This window comes from Cyprinodon tularosa, unplaced genomic scaffold (genome assembly GCF_016077235.1).
Source record: "Cyprinodon tularosa strain WSP-4 unplaced genomic scaffold, ASM1607723v1 ctg239, whole genome shotgun sequence".
NCBI lineage: Eukaryota > Metazoa > Chordata > Actinopteri > Cyprinodontiformes > Cyprinodontidae > Cyprinodon > Cyprinodon tularosa.
In genome coordinates, this window is record NW_024038892.1 from 2499298 (window position 1) to 2510069 (window position 10772).

The 10772-nt window shown below is 33.7% G+C and overlaps 1 protein-coding gene across 1 annotated transcript; it reads left to right on the forward strand.

Annotated features, from left to right (window-relative positions):
- Nucleotides 1–6527: 6527 nt before the first annotated feature.
- Nucleotides 6528–8757, forward strand: tnni1a (troponin I type 1a (skeletal, slow)). Its single transcript, XM_038287342.1, has 7 exons — nucleotides 6528–6637; nucleotides 6763–6769; nucleotides 6856–6897; nucleotides 7110–7241; nucleotides 7332–7421; nucleotides 7539–7715; nucleotides 8264–8757. The coding sequence occupies exons 1-7, from the start codon at nucleotides 6624–6626 to the stop codon at nucleotides 8366–8368; spliced, it is 567 nt and encodes a 188-aa protein (XP_038143270.1). The 5' UTR covers nucleotides 6528–6623; the 3' UTR covers nucleotides 8369–8757.
- Nucleotides 8758–10772: the final 2015 nt, after the last annotated feature.

The following is a 10772-nucleotide window of genomic DNA, read 5'->3' on the forward strand; positions in this document are numbered from 1 at the left end:
CTTCCTCCAAAATGTTGTTCTTTACAGTTGTTTTCATAAGTCTGTTAGAATGAAAGGTTTGAAGAATTGAGATGTGTATAAATCCTTTAAGATGAATTATGTCTTATAATGTTTAACTGAAGAACCAATAATACAAAACTAATAATTTTACAGGAAAATTTAAAGAAATGAACTGGGTGTGAATTTTTTTTTTAATTATTTTCTCACTCAGACTGATCTAACTTGCACATCTAACTTTCTGTCTGTCAATATGCCATTAGTTTTATTTGCAGAGGTTCTCTAAATCTGTTAAATGTAAAGAAAATGTTTGCCCACGTCTTTCAAAAGGTGACCCCACATCCTTCTAAACAGATTTTATTTTGGACTCTATAGAAATCATTTTAGTATTATGGAAAAAATCATTTTGTAGTTCAAAAAAAACTTTTAAACTAATCCAAACCAGACATCTATTTAAACATTCTCGAAGTTTTTTCCACTATGACAAAATGCCATTTACATCTGAAGAAAGCAACCCAGGAGCACGAGAATGGCGCCACCATGTTTAGCTCTAGTACGCTGTTCTTTATTCAATACTGGTCTAAAAGTTACAGCTTAGTTTCTTTATAAATCTATCAGGTCTTTCAAATTGTATAATGAGATTTAATCCAGGCCTGGAGGTGTTCTGCTATCTTAGAAACTTCCTTCTTTGTCTGAGCATATGGACACACTTAGAGTTGTAAGTTTAAATTGCTCTGTGCTCCTCACAGGCACAAAGACTTAGACTGAGACTAAGATGTATTTTATTTTAGACACACAAGTATAAACAAAAAGAAATTTCGTTAAGTACAGCTCTCTAGACTATTTCATTTTTTAAATTGCAGGTAAGCAGCAGTGATAAAAATATTGTGATGAAAAAAGTGGTGAAAACATATGACTATAGTTTTTAAAGATATATATACAAAAATAATATATACATACAAAGATATAGCTACTATACAGGAAATGTATTTCAAGACATGAAAAAAGCAAATTTCTTTTATATATATATATATATATATATATATATATATATATATATTTTTTTTTTTTTTTTTTTTTTTTTTATATATATATATATATATTTATGTAGAGACCAAAATAAAATCATAAGTGGATAAAAACTGTTTTTATTTTTTTAGATTTTTTTTTTAACTACGAAGTTAAAGCAGGAAGAAGTGTCTTGGTGGCCAGATTGCTTTGGTTCCCTACTTTTGCCAGTTGTTTATGGTTATGTTCACTACAATACAATGTTGAATAATGTCAGAAAAATCATAAAATGCTGGTTTACCTCTACTTTAATTCTATTAGATTCTCTATATTTGGAGGATGTGAACTTAAGACCAAAAGATGAAGATAAATCAAAGGTTGCTTCAGCAAGCTTTTAGTTCGAGATGGTGTACATTTAAGCAACCTTGTTCTTTTTATTTTACCTTTATAATATTTTCTGTCTTACCTCCTGCAAGACTGATAATTTATCACTGTCCCAAATTTTGCTTTAAGTATCAGAAACCGGCGATTTTTAAATGGATATAGCCAGTTTTTTTTTTTTTTTTTTTTGCTACCTAGACACAAATCATTTCATTCTAAGCAACCACTGCAGCTTATTTTACACTGACTTTTACACTCATTGCTAAGCTCATCTGTTTCCAGGCGGCAACTTTGCCTCCAGATATTCCAACATTTGTCTGCATACGTAACAATGGAGAATGTGGAGTTGCATGTCCGATGGAGTGAGAACATCTTTGTCAGGAGCTGTATGCAGGAATAATGAGGAGCAGTGTGAGCCAGAGGCATGTGCATGCAAAACATCCACTCATGTCATTTTCACCTATAATAGAACACCCAAAATAAAATTCAGTAGTACAAAAGAATCAGTGTACTGTTTTTTTGCAAGACAGAATTTTATTGTTAATTTAAGGGTTGTTGTGCATGTGAGGTTTAGTAAAGATTTTTGAAACTCTTTTGCGTAGGAATGTGTGTGGGTTTTTTTTCTTTGGGAATGAAGGCTTGGCTGTGCTTTGACTTCTGTTTTTGCTGTGGAAAACCCCTATGCAAGCCATAGCGAATGAGTCAGCAATGAATAAAGAGCAGCACAAGGAGCAGATAGTATTGTGGTGCTGTTTGAGAAACAGGTACGAATATGTGAACTTGTCTTTGATTAATATATAAAATGTGTGCTCTGTTATCTGTGAGCAGTATGTTCTTAAAATTGTGCACTCCTCTGAGATAGGGTACTTTCACATCTATGAATTTTTAAGATCTTTCTGCAGGCTAGACTAAGAAACCTAAAGGGCTGTAGCAAGCAGTTACATAAACTAACACATTACATTACAGCCAGAGGTAGATAGTTATTAGTGCCATTCGGTTCATCTTCTTAAAAAAACAAAACATGCAGGATTTACTGCAAAATAACATTTCTGGCTTCACTTTCCACCTAGTCTCACTGAATGACAATGAACCTCATTATGACCAAAAATTCATAGGGCCTAAATATCCATTTTAAGTCAGACTTCCTGTTTATATTCAAGCTTTAATATTTCAGTACTATTTTCTATCTGCTGTTGAATTAGGAGTAAGTTGTTGAAATACACCAGACAGAACATGCTGCTTTACCCTGTCACAGCACATTACCCATTGCAGTTATAGTCGTATGTAAAAACATGACTTGTAAAAGCATCTGCGTAATTTTGTAAATTTGAAATTATGTTATTTGGTCTTTCTTATTTTAGTCTATAAAATACAAAATATTTGCATGTTTTCTGTTTGAATCAAACATTTAAAATATTTTATTAGGTTTTAATTTTTTATTCCTTTCTATTTTTAATTGAGAAATTCTTTTATTTGCTATTTCTTTTACCTTAAACATGTGCAGAATAACAGCTACTATTAGATAGTAATTTAAAGTATTCTATCCCTCTCTAGTGACAGATGAATGATGGTTTGTTGACCAAGGACTCTACTAAAATACTATGTGTGCCTCTTCTACAATGTTGAGCCAGTAGAGGTCCCTCTCTCCCTTATATAACAGGAAACTTCTATCATATGAAGACCCCATGCAATAAAAATGGGCCCCTCACTGATTTCTTTGGTTTAGATTTTTCAGTCACAGATGTCAGCTCACATAACCAAGATAAATAAGAGCTTTTTGAAAATAGCCATTTCATTCATTGGAAGGAAAAAAAAGCAAATAAACTAGAAAAGCACTCTGAGACCGCAGATCTCTTCCAAGCAGCTTATTTTGCCCCAAATTGTGAATTACACCTATAGCTAAAACTCATACATGATCTGAATAATTACCAAATTTAAATGAGATATTCTTTCCAACGAGGCACATCTCTGGTGAAAAAAAAGAGCCCATAAAATCTGTTAATAAGTTTTCACAATATTCGCTTTTTTGTCTGTTTTAGTCTTCAGTAAAATATCTTCGGACTTTTTGAGTCCTGTGCTGTTCCTGTTAATAGTCACTGCTGCCATGGGCAAATAATTTGGCTCCTTTTCCCGCCAAATATCCCTCACTCACAATGTTAAAGAATCTTGAAAAAAAATCCTGCCTTATGATCATGATCTAGATCATCACCAAAATTTAACGAATTTGGTATGACGAACACCTCTGATAAAAACTTTTTTAAAATCCATCCATAACTTTTCAAGTTATCCTGACCTGTACACATACAGACAAACACACACAAATTCTCCTAAAAACATAACCTCCTGGGCGGAGGCCACAATCTATTTGAAAAAGCTTTTGGCTCTTAAACAAAGTAAGTTATTGTTCCAACCTTTGTGACAACATTTCACAACAATCATATTAAAAGAATGTTGCTAAAATCTTCTTTACGTTATTTTCTTAATTCAGATATTTGGAGGTTTAAGTGTGATCTGACTAGCAGGACATTCTCTTGTAGAATTATCTGGTAGTGAAAAAGCATTTTTCTTTTCTCCAAATGTTGGTTGTTGCTGTTCCAAATGTAAAAGGAAGCATGCTATCCAAAACCTTCCTCCATTTTTCATTTGAAGATTAACTTTTTCGAGGCGGTCAGTAGATCAGCAGGAATATTGTAACTTGGAACTTTTACATGGATAATATTTTTCCCTGCCTCCTTCTTGTGAAATCATGAACACTGACCTGACAAGGTAAATAGGGCCTGAAGTGCCTTTATTATGTTTTGGTTTCTTTTTAACGTGCTTAACTCAATGGCTACCTCTTGGAGTATTTTTTGCATCCAAGTAATCCAATCCTGAGAAGGATCCACACTTTTTCTATTTTTTATTTTGTGTTTTTGGTTTACGGCTACCACTGTGGTTTCTTACAGGTCTCACAAACCACAGTGTTGAACCATTGTGAAATTCATTTTAAACACTGAGTTCAAATTTTTTTAATAAACATTTAAAATCTTAAAATTTGGGACATCGTTTGTCGTTGGACAGAGTACTTTGAAGACCTCCTTAATCCCACCAACACGCCAGGGGGCTTCGGGTCGGGTTCTTCCATCTCCGGTGCTGAGGTCACTGAGGTGATTGAAAAGCTCCTCGGTGAGTACTCAGTGTTTAATTTGAATACAGGGTTTAAAAATGCATACTTTTTTTGTTTGTTTTTTGCTTTCTGTATATTATGTGTACTCTCTAAGCAAGTACATTTTTAAAACTTTAATCATGTTTTTATAAATAAAACCAAAGATTGTTGATTAAAATATAAGTTCTTCATCCTATACACATTTATGCGGTGCATTAAAAACCTAAGAAAATTGTCTGTATCACCCCCAACACTAAAAGGAACATTAAGTACATTTAATCACTAAGTAAATGTCCAACTTAAAACTCTTTCCAAGTTAATTAGATGTGCTTCCATCCACCTGTTCTAAGTGAGGTTTAGAGTCCATGTTTTGCATGGTTGATCCTGGTTTAGCAACACAAAGCTGTGTGAGACAAATGGATTGAACAAGATTACCCTGAAAGAGAAATTGTCTTATCTAATAATAGCCTCCACTAGAAAAAAAAAAGGGTGCCAGACAATGGGTGGTACAGTTAAATAGAGGGGTACAAAACAACCAGGCTCATCTCCTATCTGTCCAAACCCTCTTTGTCACGCATGCTGCTCTTTCTCTCCTACAGTATCTTGGTAAGGTCTCTATGTGTTCTAAAGAAAATATTGTGTTGTTTGTCTGATTGCATACATTTGGTGTTTTACTAAATATTTGTTCTGAGAAGATGGTTCTCCTGCCTGCAGATTGGTGAGATAATGTTTTTCTTGCTCATAATGCAATTTCTATCTTTGTATCTTTAAATGGAGCTTTTGTCTTTCTGCTGTGACTTCATGTAAATATTTACCATAAACAACAGAGCTATATTATAGTGGAATATTTTAATAATGTATAACTTTATCAGAATTGATAGAGGGATGTTCTCCTTAACTGCAAGTCTCGTTTGGGTTTTGCCAAGTTAGTCGCACCACAGAGGATTGTTACTGTAGCTCCACTATTAGAGAATCCATGATCCAGGCCGGGCACCAGGGCCCCCTCCACAGCTGTTTGGTCTATTTGGGGAGACAGTCTAGTCCACTCCAAATTCCTATGATACAGATAATCATGAAGGGAAAGATGGGGATGAAGGACATAAGAGGAGAATCAGGGAGGGTTTTCACTTTGGAATTTTCCTAATTCGCAGCAGCAGCTTGTAGCTCTAATAGGTAAACCTAAAGTCTTACAGTATGTGATGCCACTCTTTATATTAAAAAGCATGAGAAGGACATTAATTCTGGGGAGACAGATAGTGGGCAAATGCTAATAATCATTGTTGAATAAAGGACCAAAGCCTGTTATACAAAGGGGGAGGGAGAATATCAGCTGTTAAAAAATATTCCATAAAACCAGACTAAACACATTTGCAACTCAGTTGAAATTTAAGACTGCTTTTATGATTTTTTCCTTTACCCAAAATCTTGAAATGGTCACATCTGATAATTACATTGAGAACATGCAGTACTGATTTATCCAGTGAGAGAGAAAAAGGATAAAGGTTGTGTCTTATTAGTAACTTTGGAATCTAACAAACTGACACTCCACCCATGGATTTAAAAGCTCTTAGTAATGGATTTGCTTTGCCTGTGATTCAACACACCAACAAATGTCCAACTGTTATTCCAAACTCAACATTTTTTTTGCAGTAATCAGACAAAACACAGTTAATCATCGCTATTGTTTTATTTATCTGGTATTACACACAAAGTAAGAAATGTTGATGAAAACGCTAAACCTCAGCGTAAAGAGTACCCGATAAAACCATTTAAATTCTTCAAAAAATATTTGAGTATAATCTGCTACCAAAATTAAACTGTACATTTTGTTAAAATTCCACATCAAGAAAGCAATTATGTCAAAGTTTTATGAAAGATGTTTAATAGTCCTCAAAATTCACGTTTTTGGTTATATTTAGAAGCTAAAAAAAGTCTTACCCAGCAGGATAATGCCTGTTAATCTCTGCTCTACAATCAAGCATTAGGTGTGTTGACAGATGATAAGCCCCATCAAAGGCTAATTGACAAACACTGACAACTGCTATGTTTCTAATCTCTTCTGTATCTCAGCCAGAGAGCCCTCATCAGCAAGATGCCTGAGAATGTGTGAGTGATTAAACTTTGCGTTCTTATTATAGATCATTTACTCAGTCAAAAACACAAAATCACAAAGCAGAATTGCTGCTTAACTCTGGGATTGTTGTTGAATTATGTCCTATCTTTCTTTACAGACAAGAGGTAAGATTCATTTCTCAAAAAATATTTGAGGAACAATGCTTAGGTGTGAATGCCATACGATTACTAAAAATGCCCTACCCATGCAGAGAAAATCAAAGATATCAGCCTCAAGGAAGCTTATGCTGAAGGTAAGAAACATCACTGCCAAATATTAGCTTTCATAATTTACATGTAATGTAGGTATTTTACCACATGAGAGCGATAGAGATTCACAACATTTATTCCTCTCCTACACTCACATAGTGTTTACAATTAAAAACACATTGGTGTGCGGCTCTGAATAAATACTAATACAACAAACGATTAAATACTTTGGCTCTAAAAAATAATGTTTATGCAGAGCCTGATGGTGGCAAAGGCAAAGGAGGAACTGGAGCAGGAGAGTCTCGTCAAAGAAGAAGAAAAACAGAAGTACCTAGCAGAAAAAGCTGCTCCTCTGAACACAACTGGTCTAAGTCTTGCGCAGCTGCAGGTGCCAATCCCCAATTATAAATGAATTTCATTCTTTCTCGTATAAATGCTAGTTTTACTTCACATTTCTAATTCTTGTATTTGTGTGAAGGATCTTTGCAGGTCGCTCCATGCAAAGATTGATGTTGTTGATGAGGAAAGATATGACATTGAAGCCAAAGTTATGCTTAACACACGTGAGGTGGGTAAACAATACAATACAAGCTTATTTTCAGTCATACGGTACAGGAAACCTTACAACACCCCCCCCCCCCGAAGCTGTTCCAATGCATTTGTCATTTCTCTCTTGCCGGATCAGATTAAAGACCTAAACATCAAGGTTCTGGACCTCAGGGGGAAATTCAAGAGGCCTAACCTTAGACGCGTGCGTGTGTCTGCTGACGCCATCCTTCGTTCCCTGCTGGGTTCTAAGCACAAAGTCTCCATGGACCTCCGAGCTAATCTGAAGTCGGTCAAGAAAGACGACACTGAAAAGGTGCAATTAGAAAGAAAACACTGCACAAACTGCCAATCAAAACAGTCCGAGAAAGATGCAAACCTTCCTGAGGGTGCAGGCTGTTATATCTGTGAGGTCAATGCTCAGTGTGCCACTGAATACAAAGACAATGTGTTTATGTGTATTTAAAAGGTGTGTTTGAGTAATCCAATAGATGGCTAGTGCAGGGTGGAGGTTTGGTACACAACACAAAGATACGATTGCAAACTTTGTCACTGATTCTGCTCAATGGACGCTATTTGTCAGTAAATGTGGATATCTTTGGATTACTCTGTTCAGGTGTATACTTGTCTGTATCTGTGTGTTTGCACTGATCCATGAACATCCGAGCATTACATCAAGAAACCAGTTCCACAAGTACTGTTAAACACTGTTCTCTTTGGGGATTTCCGTTTTATAGCACAGGTCTCAGAGGCTTAACAAACAATGGTGTTTTCGAAAGCTTCTCATCTCCACAGTATGAACAAAGAAACGTCTAGGTCTTTTATACACGTTCTTACATCATCTGTTTACCTATTTATCCTCAGAAGAGGCCGGTGGAGGACAGCGATTGGAGGAAGAATGTGGAGGCCATGTCTGGGATGGAGGGAAGGAAGAAGATGTTTGACGCCGCTAAGGGTTCTGCTCAGTGAAGACAGAAAGATGGCTATCTTCTCATTTGCTGTTGTTGATCTGCTACTGTTCTTTGCAGTCTATGTGTCTTTTTTCACATTTTATCTTTGAGTTTGATTCTGCCTTGATTGTGAGAATATGTCCTCTAATTTTCATCCTTTGTGTTTGAATTGAGGTTTCCACTAAAGGTAGATCAAATTTATCGAATAATTTAGCTTTTTTTTGTGTTTGACCACTATTTTAACCTAATTATAAACTTTACACTTGATTTCAAAATTGCTTTTTGTTAAAGTATGCTGAATATTTAGATAAAGCTATTTATCATGATAATTGAAATAATTAATTAATATTGCGATGTTGGTTTGTGAACAGTAGCAACCTGTTTAAAAAGAATAAAAACATGTTGCAAGTATTTGATTTCTCAACATTTCCTGTATTTTTGTTGTTATTCTATTCAGTTTATTTATATGGCACCATTTCACAACATATGTCACCTCAAGGCACTTTACAAAGATTATGCAACCAGCTCATATAGTCAGATTGGTCCAAAGGCAAACAGCCGATTGCATTAACCTGGATTTTCATTTACACATAAATGTCTGAAATGAAAACAAAACGTATATTTGTTCCTATGGGAAAGATTATCCATGCATCTTTTATATTGTTTTTACAATGTAAATGTATTAGAACAATAGGTTATTGTGTTTAACAAAGAATGTTAAGGTTATAAAATTTTATAACCTTACAGTGAAAATTAAATCCATCAAAAAGTATCCACACTATTAAAAGTAAAATATTGGTTACTGTAGTTTTTTTTTTTTTTTTTTTTCAGCATATTGCTGTTGTCAGAGAGAAACTTTGTATCTAAAAATATTTTACTTTTTGGAAAAGTAAGGACACACTTTGTTTCCAAATGAATATTTATTCAATTGTTCAAAGTCACATTTATATATATATATATATATATATATATATATATATATATATATATATATATATATATATATATATATATATATATATATATATATATATATATATATATACATATTATACATATTATTCGATATACATATACATATATATATATATACATATATATATATACACATATACATATATATATACACATATGCATATATATACATATACACATATACATATATATACATATATACATACATATACATATACATATATACATACATATACATATATATATACATATACATATATATATATATATATATATATTTTTTTTTTTTTTTTTTTTTTTCCTCTGGTAGATTGGAAAGACACACAATAGATTTGATTCTTCACAAGAAAAGAAATAAAAACTAAAAAAGGACTTGCCTAAGGGTGAAAATATTGTTTTGAAAACAGGTTAACATGAAATGTTTGACTTTAAGTTTGGAAAAGTTTTTTTTTTTTTTATATTTATTTATATTAACAAAGACTTTACACAGCAGTAAAAAGCTGTATCTGTCAGAGGCTGTGAAGTTGAACATTTTCTGCTAAACAAGATTCCTTAACAGCTGCTTGCTTTGTATCTCCATAAACCATAATATCCTCCTTCCTGTTTGAAGAAAAAAAACTTACATGGTTGGGTGTAAATGGTATTGCCATTTGGAAATAAAGATTTTTCATGTCTTATTCTATAAAAGATATTATATAATGATATATTTAAAACTCTTGGTTTAAGAAACATTTCAGACATAAGTGGAATGCATAAAGTTAAAATGTTGGGCTGCAGAAACTGCAGAGTGACATGCAAATAGTTCTATTTGATAGCATCTCACTCTAAAAGAGACTTTTCTTTAAACATCAAGAAAGCAGGTTTAGTTTTGCACAAAAATACAGTATAAAAAACAAAGATTTTCCATAATTTTAGGTTGTTCATCAGCATGTCAGTTCTTAAATTGCAGAGTTTAGGGTGAGATGTTGGAACCTTGATGTGATGGGCAGTATGTGTGTAATGGTGTGCGTCTCTCTCTCTCTCTTCTTTAGACTCAGATAGGGTCAGAGTCCGACACACAACAAGGGAAGGTGTGGCCTCCAACGGTAAAGCAAACAGTCTCAATAAAAGTGTGAAAAGTCTCCCTGCTACTTACAACAACATTCTATTTACTATATTGTAATAAGATCATTATTACACAAATGCACAAGCATATACAGTAACTGAGTAAACAATATTGATGTTAACATCAATATGTTTATCTAATGAAGTTACAGCCAAATTTTGGCTGTAACTTCATAAGATATACATATTGTTATGTTATATGTTATACATGTTATATTGATAATCATACGTAAATGTATGAATCAGACCTACTTTCACCATACAAGGAGAGGAGAGTGTGCCTCTCTCTCCACCTCCCCCTCTCCGTCAGGTGGAAGACTCACCTCTCTGGTCATGTGACATTT

Excerpts from the sequence above, each read along its gene's own strand:
- tnni1a (XM_038287342.1), top strand. Across the intron at positions 7,422-7,538 it reads TTATGCTTAACACACGTGAG|ATTAAAGACCTAAACATCAA; the intron begins GTGGGTAAACAA and ends TTGCCGGATCAG. Across the intron at positions 7,716-8,263 it reads AGAAAGACGACACTGAAAAG|AAGAGGCCGGTGGAGGACAG; the intron begins GTGCAATTAGAA and ends ATTTATCCTCAG.